General features: G+C 48.2%; 6 protein-coding genes and 2 non-coding genes across 8 annotated transcripts; 4 read left to right on the forward strand and 4 right to left on the reverse strand.

The window, feature by feature from the left end:
* Window positions 1–52: 52 nt before the first annotated feature.
* Window positions 53–2,105, forward strand: M431DRAFT_96809 (hypothetical protein; the record flags this gene model as incomplete). Its single annotated transcript, XM_024924869.1, has 2 exons — window positions 53–93; window positions 254–2,105. The coding sequence occupies 2 exons, from the start codon at window positions 53–55 to the stop codon at window positions 2,103–2,105; spliced, it is 1,893 nt and encodes a 630-aa protein (XP_024769557.1).
* A 3,210-nt stretch (window positions 2,106–5,315) lies between these two features.
* M431DRAFT_125610 (hypothetical protein) lies at window positions 5,316–7,286 on the forward strand (the record flags this gene model as incomplete). The annotated part of the gene is made up of 7 exons (XM_024912251.1): window positions 5,316–5,523; window positions 5,595–5,687; window positions 5,741–5,788; window positions 5,857–6,050; window positions 6,100–6,264; window positions 6,332–6,517; window positions 6,575–7,286. Exons 1-7 carry the CDS (start codon window positions 5,413–5,415, stop codon window positions 7,284–7,286), a joined length of 1,509 nt encoding a protein of 502 aa, XP_024769558.1. The 5' UTR covers window positions 5,316–5,412.
* A 32-nt stretch (window positions 7,287–7,318) lies between these two features.
* M431DRAFT_542390 (hypothetical protein) lies at window positions 7,319–10,045 on the reverse strand (the record flags this gene model as incomplete). The annotated part of the gene is made up of 6 exons (XM_024921123.1): window positions 9,578–10,045; window positions 9,408–9,484; window positions 9,268–9,342; window positions 9,008–9,183; window positions 7,977–8,949; window positions 7,319–7,920 (listed from the first exon to the last, which is right to left on the reverse strand). The coding sequence occupies exons 1-6, from the start codon at window positions 9,607–9,609 to the stop codon at window positions 7,319–7,321; spliced, it is 1,935 nt and encodes a 644-aa protein (XP_024769559.1). The 5' UTR covers window positions 9,610–10,045.
* On the forward strand, window positions 10,004–11,419 carry M431DRAFT_512651 (hypothetical protein). The gene has a single exon (XM_024919883.1). It carries the CDS (start codon window positions 10,186–10,188, stop codon window positions 11,098–11,100), a length of 915 nt encoding a protein of 304 aa, XP_024769560.1. The 5' UTR covers window positions 10,004–10,185; the 3' UTR covers window positions 11,101–11,419.
* A 35-nt stretch (window positions 11,420–11,454) lies between these two features.
* M431DRAFT_t179 lies at window positions 11,455–11,544 on the reverse strand. Its single transcript has one exon. It is a non-coding gene; the product is annotated as a tRNA-Pro (tRNA).
* A 106-nt stretch (window positions 11,545–11,650) lies between these two features.
* Window positions 11,651–11,740, reverse strand: M431DRAFT_t178. Its single transcript has one exon. It is a non-coding gene; the product is annotated as a tRNA-Pro (tRNA).
* Window positions 11,741–12,338: 598 nt separating this feature from the next.
* Window positions 12,339–13,751, reverse strand: M431DRAFT_499900 (hypothetical protein; the record flags this gene model as incomplete). The annotated part of the gene is made up of 3 exons (XM_024917854.1): window positions 12,339–12,655; window positions 12,730–13,225; window positions 13,311–13,751. 3 exons carry the CDS (start codon window positions 13,749–13,751, stop codon window positions 12,339–12,341), a joined length of 1,254 nt encoding a protein of 417 aa, XP_024769561.1.
* A 710-nt stretch (window positions 13,752–14,461) lies between these two features.
* M431DRAFT_486427 (hypothetical protein) lies at window positions 14,462–15,879 on the forward strand (the record flags this gene model as incomplete). Its single annotated transcript, XM_024916381.1, has 2 exons — window positions 14,462–14,828; window positions 14,903–15,879. The coding sequence occupies 2 exons, from the start codon at window positions 14,462–14,464 to the stop codon at window positions 15,877–15,879; spliced, it is 1,344 nt and encodes a 447-aa protein (XP_024769562.1).
* Between the last annotated feature and the right edge of the window lie 292 nt (window positions 15,880–16,171).

Genomic DNA, 16,171 nt, shown 5'->3' on the forward strand with positions numbered 1-16,171 from the left:
CTTTATCCGCCATCAAGTCCCACCGCCCGAGCAATTCCCCCAGCCGGCCAACATGGAGTCTCCGCCATTTGCTACAGATCTGGATCGGATAGCGTGAGTCTGCCTCAACCCCCCCTTCCTTTAGTCTTGGACTTGACCCGGGGCTCGACCGTTCTGGGTAGACAAAGCGCAGACAAGACCATAGCCTACGGTACCTATTTAAATCGCATGGATCCATGAAGCTAACAAAGGCGCCTTGTCTTTATAAACCCAGAGACACCCTGCGTCGCATCGACACTGGTGCTTCATCACGCTCTTCGCGACAGAATGCTCCTTCCTTTGACCCCAACTCACCTGTTGAAAGGAACTCAGACATCATGAACTCAGAACCTCGCTACCACGTCGCCTCCTCTCGCGGCTTCCCAATGCCTCCCCCAACCAAGGGCGAGGCCGTCGCCCAATGGCTTGAGGAGAGCGATGATGTTGTCGATGAATATCACATGCCCCTACAGAGAGATTCAAGAGGATCCCTCCCCCGGCGACCGCCATCGAGGGACCAGCCCCAATCCATTCGGCGCGAGTCGGTGAACTCACAACGCAAATCATCCAACGCATCATCCAACTACTACCAGGCAGGAGCAGGATACAGCCTCTACCCTGCTCCATCAAAGCCACTGCCACCAATTCCCACTCCCAAAACCACTGCGCCCCCCGCTCACCGTGTACCTTCCCGAGACTCTTCAGATAGATCATCCATCAGCACACATCGCTCTTCTCAGGTCTCAGCGACCGCATCAACGCCAGATGCTACCTCCGTCAGCTTCTCACCGGGAACCCCTCGTCGTAGCAGGGTTCCAACTAATTTTTACAAACCTCCGGATCCTTCTGAGCTTCTTCCTCCACCACGAAAGTCGTCTCGTCCTGCCGAGGTTGTGTTTTGGAAGCGCCTTCAATCTGACGACAAGAAGAATGGCCCCATCCACTACCTCGACATGTCTTCTAGCCTTGCCACTCTGGCGACCAAGCATGGAAATAACATCATCAAGGTCTGGTCCACGGCGGGAGGCACTGTTCAGCAAGTCATCAAGATTTCCTCCTACACTGCGGCCCAGTCTCGCTCTCGCGAATATCTCATTCGCAGCCATGCCATTCTCTCAGAACCGACGAATCTCATTGCCATTGCCACTCGTTTCGGCAGATATATTGAAATCTGGAATTGGGCCAAGAAGAAGAATCTGCAGTCAATTGACAATGCTGATCGGTGGACCTCGGCCCAAATCGAGTCCTACGACGGTGCTCTTAGCTCTCTTGCCATTTACGGCGGTGAGAAGGGGATTATTGATCTCTATAAAGCGACGCCAGACAAGAAGCCCTTTGTCAAGACGCGCACCATTGATCTAAACAAAGTTGATCTGCCCTTCCTTCCCCAGTATCCAGAGCTTGCGCTATCCAGAACAAGCCCTTTGCTTGTCATTGGTGCAGGCCCACGTCCTCCGCGCCAAGGCCACCCTCCTCCTGAAAAGGAGACTCTTTTGGTGGCGTGGGATACTTCCGAAGGCGCTTCAGACAAACCTTACCGAGTGGCCCGGCCGTGGCAGCACAAGGAGTTGGACACGGCAATTCCATGCGACATGGTCACCTACGGAAGCGTCTGTGTCTCTATTTGGATTCCTGCTACTTTCCGTGCCGTGCCTGCTACAAATGGTGGCTCCGGCTTCAACCTTAGTCCCGTCACCGTTCCATACCGCTATGTGTTGCTGTGGGATCTTGCAGCCAACTCCACCCGAACCTTTGGCATTCCCAACACGACGTCTTGCCTATCACCCGATTGCCGCTTTGTGGCATATTGCCACGCGACCGGAACTGACATTGGAGCCCGAGGCAGCATTGTCATTCTGGATGTGATGACAGGCAAGGAGGTATGGAGCTGGCCAGACCCCGAGGCCCTAGCTATCGACTACACTCCTCGACCAGGCTTTGAGCAATTCGATGACCTTTCTCGAGTCTCGGAGCTTTCTTTCTCTGCCGACGGAAAGTTCTTGAATGTTGGCGACTTGGACGGCCATGTTGGCATGTTTGAAGTGCGTGAATCTACCGGAGACCGACTACAGCTCCACATGATTTAGCAAAGCGGCGGTTTTTTTTTTTTTACCCAGATGAATGGCATCATCTTACGACATGTGTGAAAATATTTGTTTTTTTATGAAGTTATGCTTGATTACAATGTATTATCGCTATGCTTGGACAACTGAAGAATGGGGTATGACCGATAACAATAATTCAGATACCACGGGTTCAATATTGGCTCTTTATTCACTTAATTACCTACCACTAAATCCATATCACTGTATATTTCCTTCTCACCAGCCCGTGTCTCTGACTGCGGATGAACTGCAAATAGCGAAATGTCTTGTTTCAGTAGCAGTCTCTCGAACCACACAATGAGACAGTCTGCCCTTCACTCACTTTCCCCAATCACGACACTTTTCTTTCCGCGCGGGAGTGTTGCTTAAGATCCACCTTTAATTTCAAGCCTCTTGACAGCGCCCCATCTTCCAACCCGCCCCACGATTCTGATCGATAACTCTAATGGAAAGCGTCTAGAATCGAATTAGCATCAAAGTGAGTTGTGACATTGGGCCATATTAGTCCTTGGCGCACGTTTGCGGGATGTGCAAGTAATGGGCGATCCGATCGGGGGGGAAGGGGAGCTCAAATGAGAAGCTTGAGTGAGACCACGTGTGTGCCGGGGTTGGGAAGATTACGGGATCCACTGCGAGTGGCTAGCTGGTTTTTTGCTTTTCTTTGATGTGTGGGGGGGGGGGGGGGGGTTGTTGGGATGTTTCAGGGTAGTGTGCTTGGGGAAGATTGTAAGTGAGTGTCGTCGATTGTTATCTTAGGTGAGTGAGTAGTGGATTTAGAGATTGATGTTTGAAAGTAGAGAAAAAGAGTAAGGTTGCTATGGCAAAAGGATGAATTGTGAACATATTCACCAATACATATGCGTAAATATTTACTGAAAGACTCATCCCACTACCTGACAAACTGTCGATGTTAAGAGCATAGAATTGATGAATCTTCCCGACCGATCTCTTTCATTATCGGAAAGTGGTCATGGAACAAGAAATTGAGAGACTGATAATAGTTACTTAGCAAAAGGCAATGGACGCATTTGTATTGGTCAAGGCCCAGTTGATGAAATATAGAAAACCTTGTGGGACCTGAAGCATAATATTGCTTATACACACTTGAACACTATGAAGGGTTATACCAGAACTATTGAGATATACCAAAAGCTGGTGAAGTTGCTTATAAGAAGTAAATTTAATGAAAAGTAAGAAGAAGCTTATTTGAAATGACTTATGGCGGAAATTTGATGCTTGCGAGTGGCGTAACAACATATTAGTATATGATAGTATAGCATGACTTGGTGTTACGACCTGTTCTATTATAGCAGCTATACCTCTTGAGTTATAGTCGTTGAAAATTGTACTCCGGTGGTTATTCACTTGCATGGGTGAGTTGCCCATATCATCTTATATATATATCATATCACATACTAGTATGCAAAAATATCAATTTGATGTCCTGGAAAAAGTCTGGAAATGTAAAACTGAAATGGTAAGTGGATTTGATAAGTGGATTTGAGGAGTATTAGATGCTGCCTAAGTTATATTGCCAACGAACGGCTTTGGCTACGAGTTTACTGTACGACTATCCGAGTACGTGACACAATATAGTCCATCATTCTGCAATTCAGCGAATTCTGTTGGAATGATGCCAACGGGTAGTCTCTTCTTTAGGGCATACATTAAACAAGATAGCGGCATACTCTATAATAACACAATAATAGGTTAAGTAGCTAGATAGTCGATAGTTGAACTATGGTGCATTTTATCATGAAGATGGGTTTGTTACGACAGCATGTCTTTGTCGCTTTGATTGGGAATATCTGATAGTATGAGTTCGATAGCTCTGTTACAAGATGCAGAAGAAGATGATGTTGGTCGTTTTTAACATCGTCTATTGATGACCTTGCCTTCTTGATTGCGATGATCCGATAATTGACATGTCTATTTTGCGGACTGCTACCCTTTTGGGGAGATATCATATGCCCAGTTATCCAATCAATCCAAGCAAGATAATTAGTGGCACATGTCGGCAATTGTTTGCAAGCTTGGTACTTCTATTATTGTCGTTGTACATGTGTAGAAAATGCTTAGAAAAGGCAGCGCATGGGTTGATAACTTCGCCGCTCCGAGAACTTTGCACACGTTCTGGCTAGCCTTCAAGACAAGATTACAGTCGCGTTGCCAATTAATTTTCGATGCGTCTTTTCCCTTTGCATGGTTAATTTTCTCGATTTAAAAGGACAATGCGCTTGTGAGTGCGCTTCTCTCTTGGCGCGGCCGTTTGTGAGCGACTTATCGCAACACCACATCTCCAAGCATTTGCGCCATAGATAGTACGCGGACACTCACATTCTCGTGAAGAAATAGTGGCAGAATACAAGCCGCAACAAGCATTTAGCTTATCCAACCGTCTTTATAATGTTAAATTAACCTTGCCGTACTTTTAAATACAATTACCGAACACCTCTAACCCGTAATGTGGCACCTGATGCCTCCAGACTATTGCCGTGATCCAATCGCAGGCCGAGTTTGGCGATTCCTCACAATGCAAAGATCTAACGCCATCGCGCAGCCCCGGTTAGCTCCACGCAACGTTATCATCTAGTCCCCCCATAAAGTGGAAATATCAGAGGAAGCTTTCCTCGTCCCGGACAAATTAATGGGCATGGCGATGAACTGTTTCCTATCGCGTATTAGATTTACGGCGTTTACTTGTGGTTGGGATTGATAAACCGGCTCTGAATTATGATATCCCCTGCATGCGACCCTATGGGAAGAGCTAGTTTGTAGAGGTCTCGTCGTCACGCTGTTGCCAATCAGCCGAAGAGCCAATGGTAACTCATATTCTCTATTACAAACATGTAGATCCTGGCAATGATGTGATTGCTCTCAAGCATCGCGACACCTGGAGTATCAAATTCTGCTGCACAACTTGCGTAGCATTAGGAAAATTGTCCACTTGCCCGCGACCTCGGCCTATCTAGAACCTTTTAGGGTGTAATAGATGCTCCGACCACGCGGTAATGGTTGCCGGCTCGTCGCCAATATAAAGATGTGAGCACCCTGCTTCTAAGGTATCAGCTCCAGGCCAGGCTTGGTGGTACGACGTCAATAGCAACAACAAGCTGTCCCTGCCACAATGTCTCACAGCACGGCAGAGACGCCAAAAGATGGCAAGCAGGCTGATATCCTTGATATTGCTGTCTTGTCATCCCAAGGCTCATCAGTAACGGAAGAAGCACCAGTGCGTAAAGATGAACCGTTTGGTTCAACGGATGATCATCCTTTCGCCGACCCGGCCATGGCCACGCATTGGCGTGATGTTTACGAAAAGGCAAACTATGAAAATCGCCATCGCTTTGATCCCGAGTTCAAGTGGACGGCAGAAGAAGAGAAGAGACTGGTCAGAAAGGTACGCCATTGAATACCTATACACATACATGTATACTTCTACGTTTTATCAAATTACTAATCTCTTGATAGATTGATCTCAGAATAATGGTGTGGGCTTGGGTCATGTTTTGTGCTCTTGATCTCCATCGTCGAAATATTAATCGTGCTATCTCAGATAACATGGTATGAGAAATGTGGTATGCCATAATTATAAAACATTGATTAACACAATTTAGCTTCCAGAAGTAGGCATGAACACGAATGACTTCAACTACGGACAAACGGTATGTTGTTTGTAGCCACACCACACACTATCTCCAACACAACCAACTAACTCGATTTCTTTTGATAGATATTTCTAGTCACTTTCCTTGCTGCCGAACTGCCTAGCGGTCTAATTAGCAAGCGAATAGGAGCCGATAGATGGATTCCGTTTATCATGATGAGCTGGTCCATTGTTGCTGGTAGCCAAGCATTCATCCATAGCAGGGCGGCCTTTTTCGCCATCAAAGCTTTACTCGGCCTACTTATGGGCGGTTTTATTCCGTATGAGTCATCAATCGATACAGAAAGCATAATAGCTGACGTGATATAGTGATATTGTTCTTTGGCTTACATATTTCTACAAGTCGAATGAGCTTCCTGTCAGACTGGCTTGGTTCTGGACTGCTCTAAGTACAGTCAACATTGTCGGCTCATTGATTGCTTCGGGTGTTCTCCAAATGAGAGGAATTGCAGGCTGGGGAGGCTGGCGATGGCTGTAAGAGATCTTATGCGCATCCTGTCTCGACTTCTAGAGTAACAGCCATCACTGACACTGTCTCCAGATTTCTGATCGAGGGTATTTTGACACTTATTGTTGGCACGTTCTCTTGGGTTCTTATGCCTCCTGGACCGTGTCAGACCCGAAACTGGTTCCGTGGCAAAGACGGCTGGTTCACCGAACGAGAGGAGTTCATAATGGTCAACAGACTTTTGCGCGATGACCCAAGCAAAGGAGACATGAACAACCGGTATGACTATAATGGATCCCCTCACTTTATCCTTTCTTAAAGCTGACAAGAATACAGACAAGGTGTCGGCCCAAGCCTCTTGCTAAAGGTGCTTCACGACTGGGAACAGTGGCCGCTCTACCTTCTTGGTCTCGTCGTCTACATCCCACCAGGCCCTCCGAGTACATATTTGTCCTTTATCCTACGAAACATTGGCTTTTCGGTGTTCAAAGCCAACTTACTCACTATCCCGTCTCAATTCCTGTTTGCAGTCAATCTCATCATCATCTCCTGGGTGTCTGAACGATTCAAGGAACGCGCCATAATTTCGTCAATTTCCAACATTTGGATCTTTCCATGGCTCATCGCTCTGGTTACGCTCAAAGCAGATGCATCGCCCTGGATACGATATGCTCTTCTAACGGGTTTACTAAGCTACCCATACTGTCACGCTATTGTGGTCAGCTGGAATGCCAAGAATAGTAACGCAGTCCGTACACGAGCTGTCAGTGCTGCGCTGTATAACATGTTTGTGCAGAGTGGCAACATCATCTCCTCCAACATTTACCGAGACGACGACCAGCCTCTATACAGGCGGGGAAATAAGATCTTGCTCGCCATCAACTGCTTCAACATTGTTCTCTTCTATCTTGTCAAAATATTTTACATTTGGCGAAATAAAGTAAGAGACAGGCAATGGAACGCCATGACAAAAGAAGAGCAAGAGGACTACTCGCTCAACACCAAAGATGAAGGAATGAAGCGTCTAGACTTTAGATTCGTTCACTAGGCTGTCGAAATTAAATAGTTGGATAAAATAAACTATAAGTGCTCAAGCTTTGTCGAGCGAGCACTCTCTTCGAGGAATCTTTGTGGGATATCAACGTGAACTGCCCGAATAAATTCTGCGAATCCTTTGCCCAGGTTGTCCAACCGACTTGAGCTGGTAACGCCCCTTCCCAGCGACCCATAGATGACAAAATGCACGGCATAGATGTTTGTAAATTCTACCCTCTCAAGGAAATACCAATCCTTCCAATCCTTTCTCATCAAGGAGCGTAGCCTATCCTTGGTCATGAATGAGCGGAACCATTCCCACTGCTCGGGCGTCTGCACAAACAAGCCAATGTTTATGTTGCCTGCTTTGTCTCCAGAGCGGGCGAGGATGAGATCTCCCAGTGGCGCATTGACAGTTGGGCCAAACTTTTCGAGAGGCACTGGATTTGCTGTCTCGTAATTTTCTCGCCGTGCTAGCGGCTCTGTCTGTTTGGGTGGGTGGACAGCATGGCGAATACTCTGCTCCGTTAAGCTGTCGCCGAGTATGGTAACAGTCTCTTCAATCTCGGTTTGAGGTATTATAGCTGGATAATAGCCAAGAAATGGCTTCGGAGCTAGTAAGCGTGTATCCATCGAATAATGCATTCCTTAAGCACAGATTGTCAGCCTCTTTCGCATCACTGGAATACTGAGGAGAAAATACCTGGGAAGTGAGCCATGAACTGATAGTGCCACGCCTTGTGCATTTTGGTGAGCACATCTTTATCTTTAGACTGCGCAAAAATTCGCATGTATGTGGTAGAAGCGTGTTGCGAATCAGGGTCTTTCATGTCAGTGCCTATCCGTTGAAACTCCAAGACGTCAAACTTTTCGAGTATACCCCATTCTTTCAGTGTATCTTTTAACTGCAATTCCTGAATGTCCCATTTATGGTCTGTGGCATATCCGCTGGCATTGAGCAAATGCTCGCACTGATACCCTCCCCTGTAGAAGATGGCAAGTTTTGTTGTAGGCGGAGGGGGGTAGCCTTTGACGCCTGACACATGGACTCGATCCTTGGATTCCTTGACGATGGCTATGTTGGAAACATCTGCTTTCACATCACTGTTGAGATAGATGTTTCCTTGCAGTTCGTAGACAAATTGACATTTGACTGTGTCGGGGGTAACAAATCCGTTCAGGGAATCGTGCTTAGTGATGATGCATTCGCCGTTGGGGAGAATCTCCGCAATGCCCGGACCTAGACGCAAGAAATCGCTGGGAGGATGTTTAGATGCACCAGGAAAGTTGCCGCCTGTGACATAAGTCGAGCATTCGATTAGATGACCTGCAATCAGGGACCCGGCAAGTCGATCAAAGTCTGATTCAGACCAGTTATACCACGCTGCTGCCGCTCCAATGACGGGAGAAGCATCAGAAACACGGCCACAGATGAGAATATCCGCACCTTCATCTAAGCCTTTTTTAATGGCACGATAGCCGAGGTATGCGCTGGCGGCGACGACTGGCATCTCCTCTGGTGAATCGAGAAACGAGGTGGTGTCTTTGTCATACCGAACATCGGGATTTGCGCTGTCGAGATGGGGGAGGGGCTTTGAGAGTAGATGGTGGACTTTGTGCATCAGGTCGTCACCTTCGACGTAGCCTACACGAAGCTTATAGCCTCTGCTATGAACCTTGCCCAGCGTGTCAGCAATAAGGCATGGAAGTGAGATGAGCGCACAGCAACTTTACCATTTCGTGAATCTTTTCTGCCAACCCCTTTGGATTCATGGCGCCACCGTTGAGGATTACCTTGATTCGCTTTTCGTTGATGAGATCTAGGGACAGCTGGATTCCTTCCAATGCTGATCGAATCCAGCCAGCGCCATTTGACGCACGCTGCATCGCACTGCCAGCCATGCTCACTTCTGTAGAACATTGTTAGCGACTTCTTGTGAGTTATTTATTTATTATTTAGCGGTTTGAATCGGTTGCAAATGCTCAAAACATACCCGCCAGATAGTCGCCTGTAATGACGTCGACGGGGCCATATTTGGCCTGGTTGTACATTAAGATGCCCGGATCAGCTGTTGTAAGATGTGAGTGAGCGTCTATGTGTGAAAAAGTGTCATGGACGTAGATTTGATCATACTGAGAGCGCCTGAGCAGTTGGCGATGCGGATCGGCCTGGATGGTGGCACAGCTGATGAGGCCATCGCGTAGGTGCTGCTGTACAGGCAAGTATACACCAGTTAGTAGGTCATGTAGTCTATGAAGAGAGCATGAAACAATACCAACGGGATCTGAATGATATATACATACCTTGTCAAGATTCTCCCAGACAACGACGGCATAAGCTAGAGCCGAGCCCGAGCGGCGTCTCTCTCCACGCAGTCTCAGTCTTTACTGTATGCATCAAAGCATCAAATCATCCCGTGCCAGATCCAAGCACTAACACGAGCCGCGGATGCAACCTCCAGATAACTCACCCCCAGACCCCGCTTCTCTCTTCTGTCTTGCAGCCCCTCTTCGGCCCGCTCCATGTGACGAACTGGCATGAAAAGCATCGCATCGCGGACTCTGCCAACCGCATCCGGAACCGGAAACCTTGAACCTTGGTAAAGTGACGATTGTGCTGGAATCGGCCGGAAAAAAGAAGCATCACGTGCAGGAGCCCCCTTTTCTACATCGAGTACGTCACTGAAGGTAAACAAGCGGTCGGACCACCAACCAAAACTGCTGACATAGCAAGAACCAGAAAATTGGTATAACCACGGCAAATTGATATAGCCACCGAAAAACACCGAAAGTAAACAAAACATTTTGACAGCCACAAAGACGAGCTTCATTTTGCCATTGTAATTTCAGTTTCAATCACACGTCCAATTCCAGTTACAACACAAGAAGAGCGCGTCACCATGCAGTCCATCATGGCTGCCATTCCTCTTTTTACACCCTCTAAGCCACCTCCAACTCGATCCTCACCACGGACTTCGCTAGGCACAACTCCAGGTAGTGGCACACCGCGACTTAAAAAGAGCACACCGAGATTAAAGAGCACGCCTGGATCAAAGAGCACGCCTGGATCAGGGGGACGGCAGTCGTATGCGAAAAGACAGGCCGCAGAGGCAGCAGCTTTACAGAGAGGGACCACGGATGACAGCGAGATTCACAACGTCAGTGATTCCGTGCAACTTGAGCAGGACGAGGTGGCATCAGCATCTACTCCCCGTGCGACTGCACGCTCCCTCAGCAGCAAAAAGGCAGCAGAAACAACAAGACCATTCCGACTCACTGGGCGTATCTCGGAGATTCTAGATCAGCCAGATATTGGAGAAGAGGAGCCAGCACAGCCAGCACAGCCAGAGAGGTCAGAGAAGCCAGAAAGGTCGGCGAAGCCAAGGAAACCAGAAGAAGAAGAAACGAAATACGTTTTCGAGGGCTTCGCTGGGTATCGCTGGGCAGGGGACTCCATCGAGCTACAGGTACAATGGAAGAGAGATGACGAACACGATGATAGCGAGGAATGGGCAGACGCCGAAGAATGGGAGGGTGGCAAGATGACTTGGGAGCCCGAAAGAAAGCTGCACGAAGACGATCCCGAGTTCCTGTTTGAGTATTGGCGCACACAAGGTGGACGGCCTGAGAACCCAACAGACCCTGGACTCTATGAGATCTTTGGCGTTCTCAAGCACAACAAGAACCGTACCAAATTGCTCATTGAATGGGTTGGGTACGAGCGCTCAGAGGCTACGTGGATGCTTCGAAAGGATATCCCAAAATCGGCACAGGATATCGTAGACGACTACTTTGCCAGTGTAAAGACTAAGGGCAAGAAGAAATGAGGAACCAGCAACCGACAGAAGTGTCTTTCCTTTTATCTATATCATTTTTCCAGCGTCGGAGTGTCAATTACGGAGATTGCAAGCTTGAAACGGAATACCAGCTGAGAATTAGTACATTATTATGATGGGGGAGTCAAGGGCTCTTGATTGTTATAGACATTATATGAAGCATGAGAGACAAAACGGTCTATCCAGTGTATAGGTAAACGAGTTAATGCTGGCTACACTGCAAATTCACACCTCTGAATAAGGTAGATGTCAAGACGATAAGGTTTACAAAAAATATAATACAACGAGGAATGAAAGCAAAAAGTTATCGAGAACCTCTGAATGAGATTCCATCCAAATCATACAGGGTCTGGCCGGGGATTGAACCCGGGACCTCTCGCAAACAAGCTGTAGGGTTATCCCTAAGCGAGAATCATACCACTAGACCACCAGACCAATGAGTAGTTGTGATGTCTGTCTCGGCGACCGTAATCGGCTCATCAAGATATCGTCGTCTCGGTGAGCAGAAAAAAAGAGATTCGATTGGAACTAAGAAAAAGAAGGGTCTGGCCGGGGATTGAACCCGGGACCTCTCGCATATAAGCTGTAGGGTTTTCCCTAAGCGAGAATCATACCACTAGACCACCAGACCTATCACGTGATGAGTTGAAAGAAGATCTTGTGAAATCGACCTATGATCGTTATGCTGAGTGAGTTGAGGAAGAGAAAACATTGAAGTTTCGCAACGGGTCACCGATGGTTCTATATCCCTCCAATCAAAGGTCTAAAATTGATGTTTGTGTGAAAATATTAAGAAAAGTTGGGTGTAGGCTATCAGCATCACCTGGATATCAGGCCGGTTGTGAGCATTGCTACATGTAGATGTTACATCTCGGGTCTAGTACGTACGTCCTCTAAAACGGAGTAGATGGCACAAGAATCCCTCGCTATAAGAAGGATCGTGCATCTGAGATGGCCAGATCTGCGTAGCCTTAAATGATATTAACATCACCAAGTTTCAGTTGGAAAGAAAGCGATCGTACCTGTAGCACATTTGCCAAAGCATGTGCTATGTGGATGCGATAAGATAGATGCTTGGTGACGCAAAATGAAGCAAGTCGCAAGCTTCTGCACAATGCCATCCTGATAATATGGATAAAAGCATATTGTGGGAAAGATCACAGATACCACAAGCGACCAGTTGCTGCTTTGTGAGTACCGTCTGGATAGAGAACCCTCAATCCTATGGATCATGGGCTGAGAAGATACCGCGCATCTCTCTCAGCTAAAACCTTGCAGTACTCCAGCGGCCATTCGGTGTACTCTTTATATGAAGACGGTAATCTGCGGGCTAAATCCCTCGTCCAGTTGATGATGACGAATTTCCTCCCGGGATATTCAGGCTCGTCAGATTTGGAGAGGCAGGCATTGCCAAGTACGTAGTCCAAAAGGAACATGTGGATGATCAAGAGATGACCTGTGTGATTCTCGTAATCAACAAATTCCATAAAGTCTTGATTGTTGAACGTAGTCGGCATGATGAATAAGATCACAAACTCCCTCCAAGCTAAACGAAGCCTTGTCAGCGCATACCCAAAATGAGAGTGTATGTAATATGATGGCATGAGCGATGCGCCATACCTTCTAGACATGAAGTGCGTAAATTATTGATGCATCTGAGCATACATTCACAATATGATACCTCGGTAGGCTTCTGGCACAACGGCATTATTCGCAGTGCGGATGCGTGAAAGCCCTCGATGGCTTCAAAATTTCTTGGCTGCTCGCTGATGAGCTTCTCTAGGGATCGATCATGTTCCATGGGCGTAAAATACTTGAAGATAGACTTTTCATAGTCTGTAATGATCCTTGATGCGACCAAGTTGCCGCCTCTTGTTGTTGTAATATAGTCAATCATGCTATCCGGCATTAAAGACGACTGGGTAACGAGGCATATCACTGCCGCGAACAGCGCATCCTGATCGGCAGGCTTTGTTGGCGGATGGTCCAGTTGTTCATTAACAAGCTTCATGGCAGTGACGCGATGCTGCAAGGCTTGCGACGTATAGTCGACGTTGCCATGTTGCGATAGATGTGAGGCTCCAAGGCCTAGAACAGCATGTGCAAGATAGTCATACTAAGTCATACAAGCACGCCCTTGTTAGTCATGCATGTAAGAACGCCATAGGGCTGAAGGCGAGTTTCAACGGAGGTAATCTCACCTGGTGTGACATAGCGGCAGCATCCATCCAGACATCTTTGGCTTTTAACGGCAGTGTTGGAAAGGCAGCCAGAAGAAACTGGTGGTAGAAGCGCAAATCTTCCAGCGCGATACCTGATAAAGCGGCACGCGGAGCAAGTGAAGACGACGAGGATGTGGACGACGACGAAGCGGACGATGATGAAGTCGGTGTCGGATAGCTGCAATTCAAGCCGAGACGACAGCACGGCGAACAGGACGGCCGCAATTCATTGCACTTGACTCTTCTACGCTTGCAATTGAAGCATCCCAGACGTGATTTGAAGTGGCCCCGTCGACTAAGTGGCTTGTTGGATTTGCGGACCACAGCATCTGACGAGCCTTGCTCTGACGGCGATTCATGTAAGTCTACTGATGAATCATCCGACGGATTTGGACTTCTGCTGTGCTGTGGCGGAGGCATAGTAGATATCGTGGTATCCGTTGAGCCAAGTAAAAGAATGATGAGGGGAAAGGGGGAAAAGGAGAATTAACAGCGACTCTTGGTGTTATCGCGATTCAAGAGGCTGAATCGATCGTTTGCTTGGCGGCGAGCGCAAAGGACGCATCACGCCGTTATCGCAATCGGCTCAATGACCCGATCGCTTCGCTCAATGCCAACAGCTAAAGAGCCCCCGGCAGTGGATACAGCCGGGCTGCAGTCTCTCTGAAATATCGGCAATCTCAAGGCGATTTACGCGCAACAAAACGCCGGCAGAACGCGCTCCTGAAGGCCCTGGGAATCTCCTGCTTACGGGATATGACTCTGTCCACGTTCCGATGCTCAAGCTGCGAGAGCCGCTTTCTATTAATGTCCAGCTGCAACCAACAACAATCGCGACCCAATGGGATCTGCTTCACGTGATGAAGCCCGACGCCTTGCATTCTCCAAGAATAGAGCGTGGCCCCCTCATTGAGCAGGACATTCTCTGATAGGTGGATTAAACCCAGGGGGAGCGCATCCTGCCAGCTATAGTGCTACCCTGGAAATGAGAGACATGGGACGGGATGAAGCAGGCCAAGGCGCGTTCAGCCGTCCTGAGGGGTCAGCTGCATCTGTACTCGTACCTTTTGCATTGTTGTCCGCATAGGCGAGGAAGCTTGCAACTGTTGTATGAAGTAACCTCAAGTGTAATGGCGCCAGTTGACGAGGAAGTTGACGGCTTCGTTCTTATATCACATGGCAATGACGCTATTAAAGATGGCCGTCTAATAGGTGATGCGGGTCCCAGCAACGTGCTGTCGGAACTGCGGTACCTCAATGATATCAGTGAGGCGGTGGACAGTCTCGATGAGGTCTTTTGGCCAATTAACAAAAAGATCCACGACAACCCAGAGCGAGGATTCAAGGAATTCATCGCCCACGATGCCTTGACCGGCTTCATAAAATCGCAGAGGGGCTGGGTTGTTACGCCGTCTGCCTATGGCATGGACACAGCCTGGGTCGCAGTCTTTGACACAGGAAGACGCGGTCCTGTCGTATCATTTAATGCAGAGATGGGTAAGACTTGCTTGCGCCACGAGATTCTTTGAGGCGGAGCAGATACCGATGTTGACCTTTATCTTCTGCGACAGATTGTCTCCCAGGCATTGGCCATGCATGCGGCCATAACCTCATAGCCACAGCCTCGGTCCTTGGCGCTGTTGCGACTGCTCGCGTTATGGAGCTGCGCCGAGCGCCCGGAAAGGTTGTCTTGTTCGGCACACCAGCAGAAGAAGGCGGCGGAGGGAAGATCAGGCTTCTCGATGCTGGCGCCTACTCTGACCACAAGGTCGATGTGAGCCTGATTTCGCATCCTGGCATCACCCCAAACGCGGCTTTAATGCGAACGACATCGTATTTGCAGTTCAAGGTTGAGTATTTTGGTCGAGAGGCTCATGCTGCGGCGAATCCATGGCTTGGAATCAATGCTTTAGACGCACTGATTGCAGGATACAACAACGTCTCAGCACTTCGACAGCAGATCATGCCTGAAGACAGAGTTCAAGGGTACATCACTGATGGCGGAATTGCTCCTAATATCATCCATGCCTACGCCGCAGGCCTGTTTGTTGTTAGATCCGATACGCAGAAACGTCTTGATGAGCTCAAAGAGAAAGTGTACGACTGCTTCAAAGCCGGAGCTCTAGCAACAGGAGCCAAAGTGACCATTACTGAAAAATGGGGATACAAAAACCACATGCCCAACCGTACAATGGCGCAATCGTATACACGATACTTTAATGCGCTCGATCCTCCGGGCGAGATTGCAGAGGATCAGGATATTGATGAAACGCGAGGCAAGACACAGGCAAGTACAGATCAGGGCGATATTAGCCACGCGATGCCGAGCTTGAGTCCGGCGTTCCGCCTACAGCCTGGGCCGAAAGGTCAAGGTCCGCATAATCCGGAATTTGCTGAGGCTGCTGGGACACGAGATGCTTATGTGAGGACACTGAGAGTGGCCAAAGGGCTGGCTGGAGTTGCATTGGATGTCTTGTTGACAGAGGGCCTTCTTGATGAGATTAAGAGAGACTGGGAGAGCATGATTGCAATGTATAACAGTTTGTGAGCTAACTTATATTGTTTGGTTTAATTTACATTCCTCGATGCTGTCAGGCTATATGAACCGAGATGGCTTGGAGAGGACCTTTCATGGGCTGTTGATTTCACTACCAATCTAGAGAAATAGGCATTTAGAATGCATCCCATCATCTCAACAGCTCGCCTATGCCGGAGATTTTATCCTACTACCCGTCTTCGCTCCGTATTGTTGGAGGGCCATAGGTGCACGACTGATATGGGCCTGATGCGCCTAACCTTTGGTAGCATTGCAAGGCCTGTTTGGGGGGCCAACATCCACA

Source organism: Trichoderma harzianum (assembly GCF_003025095.1).
Source record: "Trichoderma harzianum CBS 226.95 unplaced genomic scaffold M431scaffold_16, whole genome shotgun sequence".
NCBI classification, from domain to species: Eukaryota; Fungi; Ascomycota; class Sordariomycetes; order Hypocreales; family Hypocreaceae; genus Trichoderma; species Trichoderma harzianum.